The sequence below is a fragment of the Hippocampus bargibanti genome, linkage group LG08 (assembly GCF_051943395.1).
Source record: "Hippocampus bargibanti isolate YZ-2025 linkage group LG08, ASM5194339v1, whole genome shotgun sequence".
NCBI lineage: Eukaryota > Metazoa > Chordata > Actinopteri > Syngnathiformes > Syngnathidae > Hippocampus > Hippocampus bargibanti.
This window is the reverse complement of record NC_142741.1, coordinates 1,479,536-1,504,117: the sequence shown is the minus strand read 5'-3', so window position 1 is coordinate 1,504,117 and position 24,582 is coordinate 1,479,536. Positions and strand designations below refer to the sequence as shown.

Here is a 24,582-nt window from a genome sequence, read left to right as displayed (position 1 = left end):
TATGTATATATATATATATGTATATATATATATATATATACACACACACACACACTGTATATATACACTGTATAGATACACACTGTGTATATATATATATATATATATATATATATATATATATATATATATATATTATACAGTGTATATATTAACTCATTCATTGCCAGACAATGTACAAAAATGTATCAGTGCCAGGGTTTTTGTCATTGTCACTTAAATTCTGGGCCCCACAGAATATTGAGTTATAGGACATAAATAGAAACCTTCGACTCTCTTCTTTCATCAGAAAAAAAAAAGAGTTAATTCCTAAATTATATGGATCTGGAGTTATATGAGCTTGAAATGAGGGTGGATGTCCAAAATACAATGCAGTACATACATATTGGTTTATATAGCGCTTTAAAAACAGCTGAAGCTGGAACAAAGCGTTAACATGGAAAAAAGGAATCGCTGCCCCTTTGTGGAAAAAAATGCCAGATACCATGATAAAGCGCCTGATCGGCACCCAAGCATGAAAAAAAAATTTGGGGAATGGCGCTCTCCGTCATATTTTCAATTCCTGAATAAATCCGTGAATGGCAGTGAATGAGCTCGGAAAAGGTGTTTCTGCGCTTTTATTTTGAAATGTTCAAGTAACACAATGTCCAAAGTGAAAATGTTCCAGCGGGAATAAAAATGAGAGCGGATCAGCCGCATGTTATTTGCCGCTAAGTGGGTGACAGCTCATCACCATTATTGAGTGGCTGCCATTACACCCCCCCCCCCCCCCCCCCCCCCCCACACCACCGCCATATTACATCTTACCACTTTCCCCACCACCGCAAAGCTCCGAGCCATTTGGCCGCCTATTTATTTCATTAACGTGAGTGAGCTTTCAAATAATCAATAATTAACTTGGCATGGAAAACAAAAAAAAAAAGATTAAATCAGCTCTTAGGGGTCCGAAAGGGGCTCCTCCTCGTCTGGTTGGGGGCGCTAGGTGTCAAAGTTTGGTTGAAATCCATTAGGGAAAATGGTGACTGTGCCACCTTGTTGTCCGCCATTTTAATTACCCGACGTAAAGTCGCGGTCGCGGCGAGCGTCCAAAGTGAGATGAGGATGTCGTGATTGAAAGTGGAGAGCATTGCGGGATTGGTCGCCAAGGTCATGAAAGAATTTAGCTGATGTCTGTGTGAGTGAGTGAATATTCGCGGCGTTCGGGGGTATTCACGGTATTACAATATATATTATATGTATATATATATATATAGATATACATATCTATATATATAGCAATTGCGCACTAATAATATAGATACTGTATACATATAATCATAATACATTTCATTTATAAGCGCCTTTTAAAACTCTCAAGGTCACTTTACAGTCACAGGATATGTTTTTTTCTGTGGGTGAGTAGCGGCAGCCACACGCGCCAGCGTTCACTCAACCCAGACTGGTAGTAACTCAAATAGATAGAAAGCTAGCTAGATAGCAATAAATAAACAGACAAACAACAAACTAACCACAGAGTATACATACAGCTACATAGATAGCTAATAGATAGCTAGCGAGCTAGTAGATAGCTAATAGATAGCTAGCAAGCTAGCTAGATAGGTAATAATTAATAATAATACATTTCATTTATAAGCGCCTTTCAAAACTCTCAAGGTCACTTTACTGTCGCCGCTGCTCACCCAAAGAAAAACATATTAGCTATCTAGCTAGCTATCTATTAGCTGTCTAGCTAGCTTTGTATCTGTTTGAGTTACATCCGCTTTCAGTGAACGCTGGCGCGTGTAGCTGCCGCTGCTCACCCACAGCAAAACATTAGCTATCTAGCTAGATATTCATTAGCTGTCTAGCAATCTATTAGCTAGCTAGCTTTCTATCTGTTTGAGTTACTTCTCGGTTGAGTGAACGCTGGCGCGTGTAGCTGCCGCTGCTCACCCAAAGCAAAACAATAGCTATCTAGCTAGCTATTTATTAGATGTCAAGCTATCTATTAGCTAGCTAGCTAGCTAGCTTTCTATCTGTTTGAGTTACTTCCGGGTTGAGTGAACGCTGGCGCGTGTAGCTGCCGCTGCTCACCCACAGAAAAACATTAGCTATCTAGCTAGCTGTCTATAAGCTGTCTAGCTATCTATTAGCTAGCTAGCTAGCTTTCTATCTGTTTGAGTTACTTCCGGGTTGAGTGAACGCTGGCGCGTGTAGCTGCCGCTGCTCACCCACAGAAAAACATTAGCTATCTAGCTAGCTGTCTATAAGCTGTCTAGCTATCTATTAGCTAGCTAGCTAGCTTTCTATCTGTTTGAGTTACTTCCGGGTTGAGTGAACGCAAAAAAAATCGCTAATCACAGTGAAAAGGGACAATATTATAACCCTGTCATGCGAGTTATTAATATACTGGGGGTTGTCCGAGGATTGACACCTGGGCCGCGGTTGTAATTAAAGAGGCGTTTGTGTCATCCGTATTTAATTGCGTTGCTAAAGAGCAGCTGCTCGGCATCACACTTACACACACACAACGGTGACGGCAACGGGATTCGCGCGTCATGCGCGGGACTCGACATCATGACATGAAAGACAAAAAAGTGAAAAAAAACCTAGCATGGAGTGCTTCTTTTGTGTCTCAGTCTTAAAAATAGCAATTGAGACCAAAAAAAAGACAAAAAAAGACACAAGTGTGTGTATTTCTTATCACGGGCGCAACCTTACGTAACGCCAAGAAGCCACGCTTGCCTGAGATTCTGTGTTTCTATGGAAACCAACTATAGGAATCTGTGTACTCCAAAGTCATGAGCCGTCTCTGCTGTTTGTTGAAAAGATTCTGACCATCAACCTGGTTTTCAAAGTTGATTTTCCACAATTTGGGCCTGCACGGACACAAATATTCACCGTTGCAGGTCTTTTTTCAGGAATTAAATACGACGGTGTTCAAGGGCAATTATTTCAAAGCGTCGCAAAAGGAAATTACGAATCACGATTGGATGAGTCACCTGGAGGAACTACTTACAAGTCGACCGTGAAAATAAATGCTTATACAGTGATACATTGGCTTACAAACTTAATTGGTTCCCAGATAGAGTGTGTAAGGCGAAAAGTGTGTATCCCAAAATTTAATTTCCCATAGGAAACCATTAAAATGAGAATAATCCGTTCCCAGGTCCCCATAAAACATAATTTTCTAATTTTCTAAGCCTTAAAACGACACAAAATATACCTTATTTTACGTATAATAAATATGCTATGGTATTAAAATTAATGAAATAAACTGCACTGGATAATAAAGTGGTTTTATTGACCTTTGTGATGGTCATTGATGGCTTGATGGAATGGAGTGGCCGTTTTCATCAGCATTAAACACTTGATGACGAACGTAACCTTCTTTCACCATCTTGAGGAATGATCCCTTGTAGGTGCTTTTTCTACCATAATTTTACCTTGTTCCTCATCAATTGTGTTTTGTTTAGCTGTTGTCAGCTTTTTGCATCAGGTGTACAGATGGATTATTCGTGGAGACTGATCGATGGGAAATTTAACCTTGCAGTCTACACTGTGCCTTTGAACTATCAAAGTTCAAACGAGTCCAAATTTCACTGTTTTCTATCCATTTTCTCACTCTCTCTCTGTCGTCTACCTGTCTCTTTAATGTTTAAACCACAACCCCTCACTGCTTCGTTCTTGACCAATCACATGGCTTTAACCGAAGACTGGGTGCGTGTAATACAGGACAACAACAGTCAGCCACCATTTTCTTGTTAGGAGAACGGGCTCGCTCGCGAACGACACATTACTCATTGTGGCAGCTCCGTGTGTATCCCGAAAAATAGTTTGTATACCACGGTAAAATTTTCATAAATTTAACATTCGTAAACTGAAAGGTTCGTAAGCCCAGGGGTTCGTAAACCGAGGTATCACTGTATATGATACCAGTCCATGTTAAGCGCTTTGTTGCAGCTTCAGCTGTTGTTAAAGCGCTATATAAATCCCTATGTATTGTATTGTATTGTATTGTATTGTATTGTATTGTATTACCTCCTAACAACCTCTCTGTTAAACCGGATCATGGTACCAGTGAAGGAAATACTATATTTCCTTAAGATGGAACCTAAAGGCAGAAGGTACAATGAAAACAGCAGAGGCCCCGGAATTGAACCTTGTGGAACACCACATGACAGTTTGTGACTCAGAAGAACCGACCGAGGCCTGTAATAACACTCAGTTTTATTATTTGGCTTTTGACTCAGCATGAGACTTGATTTTCAATTTAGCTAGTTCGGTCTTCTACCATTTTTATTTATTTAGAATTATTTTTATAAACACATTTGATTTGTGAGGCAGACGCGTCAGTTTTCGAGGGTCTGGAAACGTCTGAGTCATGCTAGCGGGTAAAGACGTTTGTATTTGTAGTTGTGGAAACATTCCACAGAGTACATTTGAAGAGTCATAATTACCGTTCTCATATTTTAAGGCAATAAAGGATCATATGTGCACAGTCCGGGGGGGCTCATAAACAGCGGGAAATGACAACGCTTGGAGAAAAGGTGTCTGGGGTGGGGGTGGGGGGGGGGGGCTACAGGGAAGAAAACATCATCGGATTCTGCCCATGCCGAGGAGAGAATTGTGTAAGTGCCGATCTATTACGCTTCATCTTCACCGTAAATGGTGGTGTGTTCGCCTCGATTGACTAGACTATTACATTTTTCAATCCGGGCTAGCCTGTCTTCAAAAACGAGCCCCCGTAATGAGAGCTACTCACGACACCTTGCTTTTTTTTATTTCAAATGTGCAGGGTTCACCCACCAAATAATCCAACCGAGCACCTCCATTACGCAGAAGAACTTGAAAGGTTGAATACAATCGGTTCGGAAGGGATTGAAAAGATGTTTTTTTTTCCTTTGGAATTGCAATCTAAACTGTCCCCTTTAATAAAGCATAACACCGACAGACTAGTTTGTCCAGTACAGCCACCCTTCCCCCTGTTTTTCGGATGGGGCTAGGCTACAAATAGCAACAATTCTCCGAGACTGGTATCTGCACTTGGAAATTCATTTTGTCTTTTCGCCATTTGTGTTCAAAATTCTGTTCCCTAAAACACAATAACATTTCCCATATAGATTCCATTTCTTTAGCCAGGTTGTGCTCCCATTCGAAACAGAGGACTCCGGGTTCTTTGTACTGATGGTTAATTCTTTAATGTCATTTCACACCACCGTGGGACTATAAACAAGACTACAAATATAGCTATTATTTACACATAAACATTTGGACTTTACATCCATGAAAAGCGACCTATCTAGCTATTCAGCTATCTACCTAGCGGCCTAGCTAACTATCTACCTACCCATCTCTCGAGCGAGCCAACCAGCGACCTATCTATCTCTCTAGCTAGCTACTCAGCGACTTATCTATCTACAGTATCTACGATATCTATCTATCTACAGTATCTAAAGTATCTATCTAAAGTATCTATCTACAGTATCTACAGATCTACCTATCCACAGTATCTATCTACAGTATCAATCTATCTGCAGTATCTATCGACAGTATCTACACTATATCTACAGTATCTATCTACAGGATCTATCTACCTATCATATTTATTTAGCAAGCCATATAACTAGTTAGTTAGCCAGTGAGCCGACTAGCTAGCTAGCTGCCTAGTTAGCCCGCGAGCCAGCTAGCTAACTAGCTAATCAATCTAATGTTATAAAGGTCCAATCCAACCACTCAAAGTCAATGTGATTTCCAAACCCCGTCATGGCGTCTCTCCAGGAATGAGGATGTTTCATTTGAAGCAAGGCAAATTCTCCTCGCACGCTTTCTTTTCTGGCTTTCGACTCGCTTAGCATTTTAGGCAAATAACGTAGCTCAAGAGAAAGGGGTGAGGGAGGGGGGACAAAGCTTCCAGGGGTCTGTCAAAGTTGAAGTTCAGCCGGCAGTTCAGCGCTGTCGTTTGGAATAACCGTGTGACAGCCCTAACAGCATTAAAATAATCCTTTGCTGAGTTTAAGGGAAAAAAAGTGCCCTTTTGGATAAAAGATAAAGACGACTTTCAGCAATGTGAGGATGAACATGATAAATCTGAATGAACATTCATATTTAATGGATATAAGATCTTTTTTTTTTTTTTGCTGAGCTAGTTGCTCCAGGCATTTATTTACGCCACGCGTGTCTTTTGGAATTAAAGCGGTACATTATGAGAGAGTATGCGTTAGTAGAATACGATATATTTTAAGTGGGACATGACGTGGATCGTATACGGTAAGTAAAATCAGTCAAAGTTCAATAAGCCAGCGGTGGATTTTTTTTTTTTTGTAAGCGCTATTCATCAGGAGTCCGGATGCAGAGGCAGGAAACACTAAACATCGATATTATTGAGGTTTAGCACTACATAAACATTCTTTTCCGCTTTAGAAACCTTAGACGCCGTTCTTTCATCCAAAAAATGGTTAATTACTAAGTTATAAGGGTCTGGAGTTATCTGAGCATGAAGTGGAGGTGGCTGTACAAAATACAATACATACATATTGACGTATATAGCGTTTTAACAACAGCTGAAGCTGTAACATGGACAAAAGGCAAATGATGCCCCCTCATGGGAGAGAAAAACATTGCCAGAGGTCTGATCAGGGCTTTATCGGCACCCTCGCAGAATGACTCTGTGTCTTTGTGTTGTCATGAAATGTATTATTATTATTATTATTAGTTATCTAACGAGCTGGCTGGCTATCTGTTAGCTAGCTAGCTGGCTATTTGTTAGCTATCTATCCAGCTAGCTAGCTATTAGCTGGCTGGCTGATTAGATGGCTATCTATTAGCTATCTATTGGCTAGCTTGCTAGCTGGCTATCTGTTGGCTGTCTAATAGCTAGCTATCTAGTTACTTCCGGGTTGAATGAACGCTGGCGCATGTGGCTGCCGCTGCTCACCCACAGAAAAACTGATCCAGTGACTGTAAAGTGATCTTAAAAGAGTTTTGAAAGGCGCTTACAAATGAAATGTTAACGAAAAATGAAAAAAATGGTGAAATACACACCGAATAATCAACGTTCAATCTATCATCACTTGAGTGAGGATGACAATAAAATGTGCACATTTACTAAAAAAAACTTGAATTTATTAAACCAGCAATTAAGAAAAATGAATGGAAGCATTCAAACTAAATACCACAGGCATTAATTAATCAATGTTGAATCGACTATCATCACGTGATTAAAAACAAAAACAAAATTGAAATGATTACATCACCAAAAATATTCCTCATCTCGGTTGCATTCACCCGTGCATTTTCTATCGCGCTAGGCCTCATTAGCATCGAGCGTTCACACTCACATTCGCACGTTCGGGACAACCCAAAGCCTCCATTGAACCCAACATGCGTGTACACGCTACATCCTCATCGCATCCCAAGATCAAACCCCCGAGGCCATCTCTACTTTAAGCTCCCGATAAATGTACAGTGATACCTCGGTTTACGAACACCTTGGCTTACGAACTTTTCAGTTTACGAACGTTACATTTATGAAAATTTTACCTTGGCATACAAACTATTTTTCGGGATACACACGGAGCAGAGAAAGCACCTGCAAGGGATCATTCCTCAAGATGGTGAAAGAAAAAGGCGATGTTCCTCATCAAGTGTTTAATGCTGATGAAACCGGCCACTCCATTCCATCAAGCCATCAAGGACCATCACAAAGGTAAATAAAACAACTTTATTATACAGTACAGTTTATTTATTTAACTGTAAAGCCATATCACATTCATTATACATAAAATAAGATATATTTTGTGTAGTTTTAAGGCTTAGAAAATTAGAAAATTATGTTTTATGGGGACCTGGGAACGGATTATTCTCATTTTAATGGTTTCCAATGGGAAATTATTTTTTTGGGATACACACTTTGTCTGGGAACCAATTAAGTTCGTAAGCCAAGGTATCACTGTGCTTTTTTATTTGTTTCCTAATCGTGCGCAGCTTCTGTGGCCTAACAGAGTGCGGCAGGCGCAGAGTCAGCACAGTGACAGCAAAGATAAAATGGCTTCTTTTTAGGAGGACTGGGGGGGGGGGGGGGGGGGGGGGGGGGGGGGGCCCCCAACTGCCGCCGCTGCAATCGAAAAGCACCAAACTCAAGCAGCCTTGATCGTAGTTGAACCAGAAAGAAAGAAAAACAATACAACAGAGTGATTTTCACCCAGTCATCCTATCGTCACGACGTTTAGCCATGATCGTATTCTCACTTGCGGACAATCGTCATGCATTCTCATGTCAATCTTGGAGATGCGTCAAGACGCCGTGTGGAAATTGAGTTTGGTTGTGGGGGGGGAGGGAAAAAAAGTCTTAAAAGGATTCCGCCATCGAACAGTTCTTTATTCTATTTAGAGAAGAGCTCACTGAGTACCTCTCAGATGCAACCCCCCCTCACCCGTGTCTGTTTCGATCTTTCACATACAAACACACGCTAGCTTAACTAGCGCCGTGCTGTCAGCAGAGTCCCTCGACAAGCTTCTTTTTAGTCACGGTGGAGGATTACGTGTCATGTGTTCAAGGCAAAAGAGGGAGAGGGGCCTCACACGATGAGGACTTTGGAACTGATTGTGATGGGCGCATTTAAATGAGGAATGCTAATCAATTAGCAATAGCTTCAATAGATGAAAGGAAATTTCCCCATTGTGGGACGAATAAAGGTTTTCTGATTCTGATTCAGAAGAACTTTGGGATTTGAGTTACAGTTGACGCCCAACTGACAGCCAATGAAATAACAGAACACATCAAAAACTACAACCGAAAAAAAATAATATATGTACAGTATTTCTTTCATGGCAATACAATAACACATTTATTATACATAGAATAAGGTATATTGTTTGTAGTTTTAAGGCTTATTTAGTTGAAAATTAGATTTTATGGAGACCTGGGAACGGATTATTCTTATTTTAATGGTTTCCTATGGGAAATTAATTTTTGTGATACACACTTTTCGCCTTACACACTCTGTCTGGGAACCAATTAAGTGCGTAAGCCAAGGTCCCACTGTATATCAAATTAGTGATTCCAGCCAGATTCAAGTCATCTATCTATCTATCTATCTATCCATCTATCCATCTATCTATCTATCTATCTATCTATCAGCTAGCTAGCTAGTTAGCTTTTCTCCATGAGCTATTCCGGTTTGTTGGCTATCTATTAGCTATCTACTAGCCGGCTAGCTAGCTTTCTGTCTATTGACTTGCGGGTTAAAAGTCAAATTCAATCCAAAGCCATTTTCAAGCTTAGTGCAGCAACTGTTTCTATGGTGACCAAGCTGTATATAAAAAAAAAAATAATCTAGAAACATTCCATCGTTTATTTCACTGTAAGACTTTTCCAGGGCGGAAATAAGTCCCTTGTGCCGTTGAAATTGTGTCCAAGTGTGCGATCCTTTCGCCAAAGTGGCTTACAGTAGTTGGCGGCTCGGAGCTTTTATTGCTTCTGTACATGCGAGGCAAAGGAAAATGAGTGTGTGTGTGTGTGTTTGGGGGGAAGGGGGGGACGAGGGGGTTATGTGTGCATATATTTTATATAATGTGTATTATAAACTGTATATATTTATATTTTAATACATAAAATATTATATCTATATATAATATATCAAATATGTATAAATAATACACACACAATATTGTATGTATAATATTTATAATTGCATGTAGTATATATAAATATATACAGTATATACTACACATATTATAATGTGTACTATATACTGTATGTATAATAATAAAAATACATTTCATTTCTAAGCGCCTTTCAAAACTCTCAAGGATATAATACACATACAAACATATACACAGTATATGTGTGTATATATTTTATATATAATGTGTATTATATACTGTATATATTTATATAAAATACATAAAATATTATATATATCTATATATAATATATCAAATAGGTATATATATCTATAATATACCCACATATGTAATATAATATTTAATGTATTATATTTATAACTTAATGTAGTATATATAAATATATACAGTATATACTACACATTTTAAAATGTGTATTATATACTGTATGTATAATAATAATAATAATAATATTATTATTTTTTTTAATTTCAAAGCGCCTTCCGAAACTCTCAAGGTCACTTTGTAGTCACAGGATAAGTTTTTTTTGTGGGTGAGCAGCGGCAGCCATATTTATGTATAATACATAAAATATTATATATATCTATATACGATATATCAAATATGTATATGTAATATACACACATATAAAGTAACGATATGTATATATATGATGTATTATTTCATATGTATATCTAATATAAATGTGTATAGATAGATAGAAATATATAATATATAAAATCTGTATATATAATACACATACATATATACTGTATAAACACATATATTTAGAGCAATAAAATGCAAAAGACCAATCTTTTACCCCCCCAAAAAAATCCTAACAGAAGCACAAGCAAGCCTTGACGATGCTATTAATCAACAATCAATTGTAAGAATCCTAATGGATTCATCGGTTATCAATTCGGGCCTGTGATTGGTCAACCCCGCCGTTCCGACGTATTTCCCAAATCCTTCTGGCGTATCTTAAAAGTCTAATTACGATTGGATAAATGAGCACAACAAGGAGTTTGATACGCTAAGCCTCAGGAGAAGTCCGAAAAAAACAAGTCCAGACAACGAGAATCGGAGTGACGAGAATAGAGCTAGAAAATCCCCCCGAGGAGCGTCTTTGCCCGAACGCAACATGATCACGTGGCTTCGTGTTTGGGCTTTGCCATTGATTCACCTGCACTTCAGGGACGGTGGCAGCTCAACCAATCAATGACGCCCGTGGCCAACACCGCCCGAGCATCACGAGCTCGTCAAACAAGCCAAACTGCCAATATTATCGCCTTAAAAGACAACCAACCGACAGCATGTTTTTTGTTTTCTAGCTGACATCAGAAAAACGTTTGATAGCATCGAAAATAGCCAAAAGACGCAGGCTGATATTTTTAGTCACATGCAAAACACCAATAAGAACTTGCACACGACAAGAATCCAAACTAGGGCGGGGAAAATCCTACTAGACCCTCTGCACCCTGCCCACCACCTTTTCCATCTACTCCCTTCAGGCAGGCGCTACCGATCCATGCGCCCCAAATCCAGGAGACATTTAAACAGCTTCTTTAAACAGTAACCCAAATAGAACTGTATAGTGCCTCAATGCAATTTTTTGCTGATGATACTAGTGCAGCGTGTTCTACCGGAAACACATTTCTTGTATGTTCAATAAAGATGATTCTAATTCTGAAAATGACTTCAAGTGTCCCAAAACTGCAACAAAATGAGCTCGGAATTGGGGATTTTCAGAAAGTCCCGCCCCCTTGTTTGTCATGTCACCGCAGGATACTCCTTCACAAACTGCCTTGCTCCAGAATCATAACAATGATCTTCAGAGAGTTCAGATTCAGAGAAAATGCTTTCTTGTTACTCATCCAGTTATGAATATGATTCTAATAGTTCTGAAGAGGAAAGCATACATGTTTGCAATCGATTAAAGAAGGTATTCTGGGTCATTTTGAGGGATCAAGAGTGACGTGTAGTGTCCCAGAAAATGCACAAGATGGCGCACAAGCTCCGTTGGAAATGGGCTGATTTGTCCGCTGGGAATTTGTGTCAACTAGTATCAAATAGTAGTCTTGGTGCAACACACAACGATTCACCGTGGCGTTATTTATGTGTTTTCCTTCTCATTTCGCCATCGACACGATGTTTTCAGACCAAACAAAGTACCCAAAATGCATTGTGTGTCGCTTTCTCGCTGTAGTTGCGATGTCAAGCCGATAAAACACCCTTGAAAACATTCATCATCTGGGGAGTAAAGACGAAACAAAACAACAAAAGAGCCACGGAGCCACCGCTGGCGGGGTTCCAGGTGACAACAACAAGAACCTACACGTCTCGTTTGGAGAGCGCGTGAAGTTAAGATTAAAGCACCTTGGGCTGCGACTCCCGAGGAGGGGGAGCGAGGGGAGTTCTTCTTATACAATGCAGAAGTTGAGGGAGGAAGTAGAACAATCTCATATATCGCTGCAAATCACCCGTTTCCTATTTGTGATGCTAAGCATGATGTACATGTAATTAAATGTGGGTGGCCCCCTACAGGTGAATGCTGCTATTACAACATAAATTATAGTACGGGCAACATGTTTATAATTTCCCCTTAAATAATATTTAAAAATAGATATATATATTTTAATCCAGGGTCACTCATGAACTCTTGACAATGTGGAGCATGATGAATTAATACTTTTCATGTATCAATAAATAAATGACTGAATAGGTAAATAAATACTGAGTTAAAATAAAAAAGAATAGAATTATAAATGTCTAAATATATAAATGAATGAATGAATGCATAAATAAAAAAAATAAAAAAATCATACATAGATGAATAAATGGGTAAATAAATAAATAAATAAGTAAAGGGCTGAATCGGTAAGGAAATGACCAGATGAATAAATACATAAATAAATAAATACATAAATAAACAACTAAATAACGGAATGGATAGATAAATAAGTAAATAATAAATAAATAAATGACCGGATATATAAATAAACAACTTGATGATTCAATAAATAAATTAAAAACATACATAACTAAATAACTGGCTGAATCGAGAAATAAATGACTGGATAAATAAATAAATAAATACATACATACATACATACATACATACATACATACAGAAATGACTGGATGGATAAATAAATGACTGGATAAATAAATACAGTAAAGTCTCGTTATATCGATATTGGATATATCGATAGTCCCGGTTATATCGATACTATTTCTATGCACGCACGGAGAAAATTACATGCAAACAGGGTCGGATATATCGATAGTCCCGGTTATATCGATATTTTTTCCGACTCCCTTGAATATCGATATAACGAGACTTTACTGTACATAAATAATGAATAAATGACTGGATAAGTAAATAAATAAATAAATAAATAAATAAATTTGTGAATTAATACGTAAATAAATACATAAATAAATCACTGCACAGATAAATAAATAAATAAATAAATAAATAAATAAATAACAATACATAAACAAATAGCTGATTGGATAGATAAATATATGCCTGTATAAATAAATAAATAAATAAATAAATAAATAAATAAATAAATAAATAAATAAAAACAAACGGGCGGATCAGGTGGGTTGGACGACATCCTCGGAGCTAACAAACACCAGACTTCACATCAAGATTGGATGTTATGACAGCCCTATTGTGCGGCAATCCCGCCGGTGGGTGATCTGTTCCCCCTCCCCTTTCCTCCATTTCAGCCAACTCCTCCTCAAGACGCATCGCCACGCCGCTATCTTAACAAAGCAATTCTATTGCGCCGTCTCATATTTGTCTGCTTTATTACACAAATCCCGTTATCGTTGTCGTATTATAGCAATGAAACAAGCTAAGTTTAGGCGCAGTGCTGCAATCCCGCATACTCAAGCAGAGGTTGCCATGGAAACAGAGTTGCATTGGCCGGAAATGAAAGCATCTGAAGATTTTTACACTTTTCACTGTACATCCATTTTTAACACGGGATTGTTTCTCCCCGTTTTTCCTCCGCCGCCGTCACACTCATCCGGCCGCGCGGAAGCATCGGGGGGAAGGAGGTAAACAAAGCCAGCGTAACTGCCCTAAAATAAGCAATAAGACCGCAAGCTGTGACTGTGAGGCCCGTAGCGGTCTGTACCGAGTCGTCTGACGCTGTCAATCTGAACGGCTACATCTGTGAGTGTCCAAATGTGCGTTTAAATCGCGTTCGTCGTCCATGTTGCTTGTCGAACATTTGCCAAAATTAACACTGCGGTGCCTTCAGAGTGCGACACAAACACAAACAAAAACATCTGTCCCACACATAAGCAGACGTGCTAGCTAGCGAGATGGCTAGCTCGTTAGCTGGATAGCTAGATAAATGGAAGCGCCCCACCCACTCTCGAGGACTTGCACAAAGCAAAAATCGAAACAAGGGTACAGAAAAAAAAAATCCTACTGGACCCTCCGCACCCTGCTCACCACCTTTTCCAGCGACTCCCCACAGGCACCAAATCCAGCAGACATTTAAACATCTTCTTCCCCCGTCGCCATAAAGCCTCTGAACAGTCACCCAAATAGAAATGTGTAGTGCCGCTTTGCAATTCTTTCAGACGGCAGTGAGGGAGTGATAAAATGGAGAGAAAACAGTGAAATTTCGACTTTGATCGTTCAAAGGAAGACTGCCGACTGCAAGGTTAAAATATCCCATCAATCAAGCTCCACAAATAACCCGCACAAGACATCTGTACACTTCAGCTATCAACCCAGCTAAACAGAACACAATTGATGAGGAACTAGGTAAAATTACGGCAGAGAAAGCACCTACAAGGGATCATTCCTCAAGATGATGAGGCAACTTTTCAGAGTTGTCTGCCATGGTGTCCACTAACTTTTTGTCACGAGTTTCAGACACTGATTACGATCTTAAAATTTCCTTCCCGATTTTACGTTGACGCCGAGCTTGGTTTCATCGCACCGGTCGTGTTAAAATAGTTGCGATCGACGCGACGTGAAAATCCAAATCGATCCTCTGCGATGCACAAACGCTAACCGCTACTATTAGCAGCGACGTACACCACAGACGCCAGAATCAATACGATGCAATCACGGGTTGGATAAGAAGGCCATTTGGAAAAAGATAGATTAGCGTAGCGACTTCACCTTGGCATTCCAAGCAAAGTAAAGCAAATGGCGGATCGGGCGCACTCACCCGTGGTCTCCACGATGCCCTCCAGGATCACCACAATTTCAAATTGCTCCGTTTGCATGGACCTCTGCGAGAGGTCGTAGAAGGGGCTTTTGGTGTCAATCACGTGGCAGATGGTGAGCGGCGACACCAGGAAAAGTTGGTCGGCGCCGGTGCTGAAGCCCACGTCCAGCTCCAACTGGTCCAGGGGGAGGAACTCGCCTTCGGGGGTCTGTCGGGACTGAGGGTGAGGACACAGGGGGAGAATGGATCAACAAAACATTTTCACAGATTGCGATGGATGGATGGATGATTGGATTTGGATGGATGATTGGATGAATGAATGGATGGATGGATGGATGGATGGATGGATGGATGGATGGATGGATGGATGGATGGATGGATAGCTGATTGGATTTGGATGGATGGGAGAATGGTTGAATTTAGGTGGATGAACCGATGGATGAATGGATGAATTTGGGTGGATGATGATGGATGGATGGTTGAATTTGGATCGCTGTATGTATGATTAGATTTGGATGGATGATTGGATGAATGGGTGGAGGAGTGTATGGAGGGATGATTGGGAGATGGAGGGGTGGATGGATGGATGATTGGGGGATGGAAGAGTGGATGGATGGATGAGTGAATTTGGATGGATGGAAGGATTGGATCTGGATGGATGGATTGGTTGAATTTTGGATGGATAGATGGATTTGGATGGATGGTTGAATTTGGATGGATGGATGGATGGATGAATGATTGGATTTGGATGGATGGATGGATGGATGGTTGAATTTGAGTGGATGGTTGAATTTGGATGGATGGATTTGGATGGATGGAAGGATGGATGAATGATTAGATTTGGACGGATGGTTGAATTTGGATGGATGGAAGGATGAATGATTGGATTTGGATGGACGGTTGAATTTGGGAGAACGGTTGAATTTGGATGGAGAGATGGATTTGGATGGATGGTTGAATGGACGGCGAGGAGAGCCTCCAGCATGCCTGCAACTCTGGTGAGAATAAGCGGTGAGCTAAACTTAAAAAAACAAACTAATCATCATAATAATAATAACCTGGCAAATAGCGAGACGGCGAAGCTGGAACTCTTCATCGGGTTGACTAGATTCATCCCACAGGACTCGTCTCATTCACTTCAATCAAAAATATGAAGGCTTGTCAATAATTTCACGTTTGCAAGACTGACGTGATTGGAATTTGCAGGACGTGTGCTCCAACGTCAGTCACGTTCCATTCAATCACAATCAAAATCGCAAAACCTTTATTCGTCCCACAATGGCGTCAAAATAACTACGGGCAATCTTGTTGGGAGCCCTCGTCACGCGTGCGCTCGCTAAATCGTCTTTCAGCGTCAATTCCACCCTGCCGACTTGGAATTGACCTCGCATCGCCCTGAAAAAAATGACATTTATTCAAAGCGAGTCGATTTAATTTCAAACAATATTCATCATAATAGAATTGCTTCAGGGTTCAAAGAAAAACATTTGTATCGGTGAAAAGGTTTTTCTTCAGCCGTCATCTGGACTTCTTTCAAGGTGTAGGATGTTTCGCTACTCATCCGAAAAGCTTCGTAAGCAAACTAGTTCCAACTACCCATTCATCTTTTTTTGTTCTTTTGACTTCAAAATGGCGCTGCAAGAGTGGCTGCCTTTCCAGCAGCTCCTGTATTTTATTTGTCTACTTCTTTCTTTCCTTTCCTCTTCTTCAGAACTTTTCTGTTGTTTAATGTAATAATAATAATAATAATAATAATAATAATAATAATAATAATAATACATTTCATTTCTAAGCGCCTTTCAAAACTCTCAATGTCACTAAACAGTTTTTCTGTGGGTGAGCAGCGGCAGCCACATGCACCAGTGTTCACTCAACCCAGACGGAAATAGATAGAAAGCTAGCGAGATAGCAATAAATAAACAGACAAACAACAAACTAACCACAGAGTATACATAGCTACATAGATAGCTAATAGATAGCTAGTGAGCTAGCTAGATAGATAATACATGCCTAATAGCTAGTGAATCGATGGCTAATAGATTGTGAATAGATAGCTAATAGCAAGGTATTAGCTATCTATTAGCTATGTATTAGCTATCGATTAGGTATCTATTCGCTAGGTATTAGCTATCTATTCACTGTCTATTAGCTATTTATTTGCTATCTATTCACTACGTATTAGCTATCGATTTGCTAGCTATTAGCTATCTATTAGCTAGGTATTATCTATCAGGTATCTAGTCACTAGGTATTAGCTATCTATTCGCTAGGTATTAATGATCTATTCGCTATCTATTTGCTATCTATTCACGAATAACTTTGCTGCTGTTTAATGTAAATTTCTCGAATAAAGATAAACCCAATCCAAATCCAATCATCCATCCATCCAACTTCAGGTCGCTGACGAAGCTTTTCGGATGAGAAGCGAAACGTCCGACACATCGATGGAGCTCCCCTCACACAGACGTATTTCATGATGTAGAATTGTTTGTTTTTTTTTTGTTTTTTTAATTTGAAAAGCGGATTTGAAAAGCTCTAGATGAGACGAGCGGATACGTCAAGTGTCCGTCGTTTTATATCCGATCTGCACATTGGTGCCAGCTAGCCCGTTAGCTGGCGTGGAGAAGGTTTTGGCACTTTGCCGAGATCTGCGCGGACTTACTTTGAGCAGTTTGCATCGGATCTGCGCGGAGACCATATGGCTGTTGCGCAGGTTGCCCACGCGGAACATGAGCGTGAGTTTGCCGTCGCGCATGGAGATGGCGGCGTGCTCGCTGAACATGAGCGTCTCGGCTCTTTTCTTGGGCTGGGACATTTTGATGAACATGCATCCGATGAGGAAGGCGTCCACGATGGAGCCCAGGATGGACTGGAAGAGGAAAAGGATGATCCCCTCGGGGCATTTGTCCGTGATGTAGCGGTAGCCGTAGCCGATGGTCGCCTCGGTTTCGATGAAGAAGAGGAAAGCCGAGGGAAAGTTGTAGACGTTGGCCACGCACGGCGTGTACTTGTCGTTGTGCGCCTTGTTCAGGTCGCCGCGGACGTAAGCGATGAACCACCACATGGACGCCATGAAGAGCCAAGCTACCGTGTAGGTGAGGATGAAGATGAAGAGGTTCCAGCGCCATTTCAGATCCACCAAGGTGGTGAACAGATCCGAGAGGTAGCGGCTGGTTTCGCCCCCCAGGTTGCCGTGCTGGACGTTGCAGCGGCCGTTCTTGTCCACGAAGCGCTGGCGCTTGCGTTTCTTCTCCGCCGGCGTCTGGTTGCCCAAGCCGCAGCCGCTGGATGAGGTGGTCACTACCTGGTAATCGTCCCCGAATTTCTTTCGGAGTGCAGACATACTACAACGGGGGGGGGGGAAACAAAATATAAGATGCAGGGAGAAAATAATCAGCAAATAAAAGTCTGACGGGGTGAGTTGGTGCGCAAAGATGACAATAAATCACATTATTTTATTTTATTTTTTAAATTTTATTTTATTTTAAGTTATTTATTTGAGTTTATGTGTTTTATTTATTTGATTTGCTTAATTTATTTGATTTGATTTATTTGATTTGATTTTAGTGTATTTTATTTTTATTGTATTTTATTTTTATTGCATTTTCTTTTTCAGTGTATTTTATCGTATTTATTTTATTTTATGTGTTTTATTTATTTGATTTGATTTTATGTTTTTTATTTATTTGATTTGATTTTATGTTTTTTATTTATTTATATTTGTTTTATTTATTAGATTAGTTTTTTTTATTTTTTTTGTTTCATTTGTTTTATTTATTTGATTTGATTTACTTGATTTGATTTATTTGAATTGATTTGATTTTAGTGTATTTTATTTTTATTGTATTTTACGTTTATTGTATTCATTTTTATTGTATTCATTTCTATTGTATTCATTTCTATTGCATTCGTTTGCATTCATTTTAATTTTTTAATTTTTTATTTTTTTAAATCTTTAATTTTTTCAATTTTAATATTTATTTTTTTCTTTTTATTTCTTTCTTTCTTTCTTTCTAATTTATTTTATTTATTTAATCTCAGAATCAGAAAACCTTTATTCGTCCCACAATGGGGAAATTTGCAGTCCACAGCAGCTATTTGAAAAACAAGATATTCTAAGCATAGTCAAATAAACAATAAAAACGTCAGCAGACTGAGATGGACACTGTAAATGTGCAAAACCGTTTCATTAAAAAAAACTGTACAGAGTGCAAGTATCAAGAAAGGTATATTAAAGGAGAGAAAGAAAGAGAAAAAAAAGTACGCCGCCTCACTTGCCTTCTGCTCACACCGTCCTTTTTCTCCACGCACGACTCCCGCTGCGCCCCACAGCCATGAAATAATCAGCAGGGCGCGTGTACTTGTACAAGCCAGCCCAAGGAAGCCATACGAGACACCAAAAGGAGAAAGGAGAAAATGGAGGGGGGTGGGGGGGGGGGGGAAACAACAAAATAAAAACAACGGGGCTAATGTGTCCACTTTGTCATCACGGGACAAAAAGCTCCACAATCCAAATCCAAGCGTATCAATTTCCAGGCTTTGAGATGCTTCGGCGCTCAATATCTTTCGTCCCTTTTTAAGCAGTTCCGCTTTGGAGTGAGTCAAATGAAGGGATCCAAATGGTTGTTAGTCCACTTTTACTCTTTTTTTTTTTTTTTTTTAAATTTTTATTCTCCGCTTTGTGTGTGAAACGGCGAGCGGAGCTTCATGATTGCCGTCCTCCTCCTACCTCCTGCTTCTTTTCCATCTGACTTCCCCGCGAGAGGCTCCTGCGCATTCGCGCACGCTGCCGGTGATGCGTTCACTTGCTTCTGGCGAGGCGGCACAATGACAGGCGGCGAGAAAGGGGGCGGGGGAGGAAAGAAAAAAAAAAACGCAGTCACGAGGAATCGGGTGTGATTCGGCGTTTAGTGTTAATCAAGTGAGATTACCGGTAACGGGGTGAGGAGATGTTTTGGCTTTTTGGTAGATGAGGGCGGATCTGCGGGGTGGAGGGCTGCGCAGTTGTGGGAGTGAGCTCAGTGTGTTTCACTTCCCCTGTTGAAGGAAAAAAAGAAAACCAAACAAACTGCTCAGTTCCTATAATTTACTACTATGAATACTACTAATTTTAGTTTTTTTTTACTTTGTTACTTCCGGGTTGAGTGAACGCTGGCACGTGCGGCTGCCGCTGCTCACCCGTAGAAAAAATATGCGGTGACTGTAAAGTGTCCTTGAGAGTTTTGAAAGGCGCTTATAAATGAAATGTATTATTATTATTATATACTACTACTACTACTACTACTGATAATAATAATAATAATAATAATAATAATAATAATAATAATAATAATAATAATAATAATGCCACTACTACTACTAATAATAATAATAATTATTATTATAATACTATGAATGCTACTAATACTAATACTACTCATACTAATACTGTTACTTCCGGGTTGAGTGAACGCTGGCGGGTGTGGCTGCCGCTACTCACCCGCAGAAAAAAAATATCCTGTGACTGTAAAGTGACCTTGAGAGTTTTGAAAGGCGCTTAGAAATGTAATGTATTATTATTATATTATTATTATTATATTATATACTACGACTACTACTACTACTACTAACAATAATACTAATACTACGACTACTAATAATAATTCTACTCCTAATACAAATACAAATATTAATACTAATACTACTAATAATACCAATACTACTACTACTAATAATAATAAGAATAATACTAATATGAAGACTGTTACTTCCGTGTTGAGTGAACGCTGGCGCGTGTGGCTGCCGCTGCTCACCCGCACAAAAAAATATCCTGTGACTGTAATGTGACCTTGAGAGTTTTGAAAGGCGCTTAGAAATGAAATGTATTATTATGATTATAATTTGCTGAGAAGTAAAAATAATACTAATCAGCATATTATTCCCTATTTTTGACACACGTGGGCCGTTTTAACTCTTAACCCGCAGGCCGTATGTTTGCCACCCCTACACTAGAACGTCTACGGTAGTAGTTACCGTCATCTCCGGTTACAAACGCATCCTGTTTACAGCTGCTATTGGGTCACCTGTCCGAAACAAGCTCGAATAATGACCCCTCGGGCCCTCCTTCTCCAATCCCATGGGAGCGTGCACGGCCATTATTCCATTAAGCTTTCACGCAAGGTCCCGGTAGAGCACTTTGAGCGAAAGGCAGCTGACAAAAAAAAATAAAAATACTCGACAAGATCTCTGGAGACAAGGTGCCAAATGCAACAGTGACAAAGGCAAACAGGCCGCCGCGCTAAAAGTGGACTTTGGATCAATTCACACCAACAAATCTTCAAGCTTAAACATGGAGGGGCGAAGTTATCTCTGCGCTACAACGGGGATGCTCATAACTCGCCACTGACTTCAATCACATCCAAACAAATTGTTTAATTTCATTCGCTTTAACTCATTCACTGCCAGACGATGTGCAAAAATGTGTCCACTCCAGTGCCAGGGTTTTTGTCATTTTCAATCAAATTCCAGGACCCACAGAATATTGTGATTTAGGACGACATAAATATTCAATTCTCCACTGTGAGACTAATAAAGGCATATCCAATCCAATCCAATCCAAACCTGATAGAGATTAGACAAAATAAAAAGTTAGCATATTTAAAAGTGTCATGCTGTAATATGCTTAGTCAACATGTGTTACTCGAATACACAATTGAAGCACAGACAACCTGGGGTCAATCTGAGGTCAACAGACACAGCAAGTTAAACAGTCATCTTCATCTAAGAGATCTGGCCTTGGACAGAATTTAGGACTTGGGAAACTCAGTTATCACCGAAGCAATTTACGACTTGAAACGCCTTCACAGGAAGAGCTCATTAGCCAGGTTACAAATTTATCAGTTCATGGAAGAGACAATGTTTTATTGCCCAGAGGTGTGGTATTCTAATCAAGAAAACTATGTTTTACTAATGTATCACTTTAATTTGCATATACTCTGAATAAATAGCTTGGCAGAGGGCTGCAGAATTCAAGCGTCTGTCATGAATGGCTGCGTCTCCTGCCGGCAGTAAAGACAATCTTTCTGGGTTCGAGTCTTTGTCCACAGTGTCCGATCGAACATCTCTGACAAAACCTTCTTTCATCAGAAAAAAAAGTTAATTCCTAAATTACATGGGTCTGGAGTTATTTGAGGTTGAAATGGGGGCAGCTGTACTAAATACAATGCAATACATACATATTGTTTTAAAAACCCAGCGTAACAAACCTTAGACTCTCTTCTTCAGAAAAAAATGAGTTAATTCCTAAGTTGTATGGATCTATTATTAAAATACAATACATATTGGTTTATATAGCGCTTTAACAACAGCTGAAGGTGAAACAAAGCGCTAACATAGACAAAAGGGAAATAATGCCACCTTGTGGAAAAGAAATAAACATTGCCAGAGGCTATGGCCAGTGCTTTATCTGCACCCCTTAAAAGAAAAAAACTATTAAAAACCCGAAAAAAATTCAGGAATGGCGCTCCACGTCACACTTTTCAATTCCCGAATAAATTCGAGAATGGCAGCGAATGAGTTAAATGGGACAAGCATGCGTTGAAAGACACAATCCATATTTCAATTTCGCCCTGTCAAAGACAAAAATCCAGATTTGGGTGCGATATCACACGACAGTGTTTTGGCAGCGTTGCTCTTTTGCAAACATCATTATCATCAATACATCAATGACGACGACCGCTTAGATAGTCAACAAGAAAGCAGTTGCTATGGCGATATAAGGGTAAAGAAAAAAAGCCATTCTAGTCTCATTAGATTATGAAATCAATAAACAATCAAAGTGACTTACAGACAAGGGCGGGGGTGTGGGGGGAGATGGGGGGGTCTTTGCTCGAATGAGAAAATGAGCTACCGGTGCGTCTTGGCGTTGTTTATTTTGTTAAATGTCATTCCCGATAGGTTGATTTTTCTGCCTATTTTTAAAACAATATTTGGATCGGTCGTGTGGCGATCGATAGCCAGACAAATCTTCCTATTACTGCTGATTTATTTATTTTTAATCTACAGTGATACCTCGGTTTACGAACCCCTTGGCTTACGAACTTTTCGGTTTACGAACGTTACATTTATGAAAATTTTACTTTGTCATACAAACTATTTTTTGGGATACACACAGAGCGCCACAATGAGTGATGTGTCGTTGGTGAACGAGCCTGTTCTCCTAACAAGAAAATGGCAGCCGACTGTTTTTGTCCTCCATTCCCCGCCCCCAGTCTTCGGTTAAAGCCGCATGATTGGTCAAGAACGCAGCATTGAGGGGAGGTGGTTTAAACATTAAAGAGACAGGCAGACGACAAAGAGAGTGATGAAATGGATAGAAAACAGTGAAATTTGGACTCGTTTCAACTTTGATAGTTCAAAAGTAGAGTGTGGACTGAAAGGTTAAAATATCCCATCAATCAGGCTCCACAAATAACCCGCACAAGCCACCTGTACACTTGATGCAAAAAGCTATCAACCCCTAAACAGAACACAACTGATGAGGAACACAACTGATGAGGAACTAGGTAAAATGATGGCAGAGAAAGCACCGACAAGGGATCATTCCTTAAGATGGTGAAAGAAGAAGGCTGCGTTCCTCATCAAGTGTTTAAAGCTGATGAAAGCGGCCACTCCATTCCATCAAGCCATCAACGACCATCACAAAGGTCAATAAAATGAGTTTATTATATAGTACAGTTTATTTCTTTAATTATAATACCATAGCACATTTATTATACATGAAATAAGGTGTAGTTTTAAGGCTTATAAAATTAGAAAGTAGAAAATTATGTTTTATAGGGACCTGGGAACGGATTATTCTCATTTTAATGGTTTCCTATGGGAAATTAATTTTTGGGATACACGCTTTTCGCCTTACACACTTTGTCTGGGAACCAATTACATTCGTAAGCCAAGGTATCACTGTATTTTCTAGTCTGAAACCAAAACAATCCAAATGGGGAGTTTGGAGAGCCAGATAAATGATAGCGTGGTAGGTTTGTGGAAAATGTTGATGCACTTTTTCCAGACAGCAGGTCATGCTAATTGCCAGGTGAATGTTACAGTCCAGCGCAACGTTTTTCTATAATGAGTTGCGAAGGGGAGGAGAGGGTCATCCGGCAAGCATTGTGGAGGGGGTGGGGGTCACGGGGGTGGCGGTCTACACATATTTGCGCAGCAAAAAATAGGGCTATTAGTCTGGACTGGCCAACGGGCAGTCTGCGCTATCAGTTCTGCGCTAGGCTCATTCCATGTGACTTGCAACTAATTGTCTTATCCGATGTGAACACTGCTGTGAAGAATGCAATTAGTGCAAGCGGACAGACGGTCAACGGCGCAATCTCGCAACTATGCGATCATAATAACAATCCCGATAAATATTATTTTTGGTTCATTCTTTTGACCTGATATACAATGTTAAGAATGACAACAATCCATAAATTCGAGAAGGAAATGGCAACTGAGAAGTTTGGGTTCACATGTCTGATTTGAAGAGTGCAAAATACATATTTTTCAAGTTCGAAAGGAGATTTTTATAATAAAAAAAAAAAAAGAATGTTATAATAATGTGACTCGGGCAAAAGTGAAAAGGTGTCATCCAAATATATTGCTTGAGCAAACAAATGTTCGGAGAAACTGGTCGGTAACAGCCGGTTTTATTGATATTTTAAATGACCTAATAATCTAAAAATGTGCATATTCAACCACATATTCAAACACATACACACACACATGTGTGTATATATATATAT

General features: G+C 39.6%; 1 protein-coding gene across 5 annotated transcripts in view; it reads right to left on the bottom strand.

Moving 5' to 3' along the window:
- Window positions 1–24,582, bottom strand: part of kcnj3a (potassium inwardly rectifying channel subfamily J member 3a) — a 52,292-nt gene that overhangs the window by 3,869 nt on the left and 23,841 nt on the right. For 2 of the 5 annotated variants that reach the window (XM_089002520.1, XM_089002518.1), the window contains 4 exons: window positions 19,744–19,849; window positions 19,091–19,623; window positions 17,475–18,156; window positions 14,813–15,029 (listed from right to left, as the gene is read on the bottom strand). In XM_089002520.1, the coding sequence (XP_088858646.1) occupies window positions 14,813–15,029; window positions 17,475–18,155 (898 nt within the window). In that variant the 5' untranslated portion in view covers window position 18,156; window positions 19,091–19,623; window positions 19,744–19,849. Of the gene's footprint in view, window positions 1–14,812; window positions 15,030–17,474; window positions 18,157–19,090; window positions 19,624–19,743; window positions 20,101–24,582 lie in introns of those variants that run through there. The other 3 variants (XM_089002519.1, XM_089002521.1, XM_089002522.1) reach the window with 3 other exon arrangements.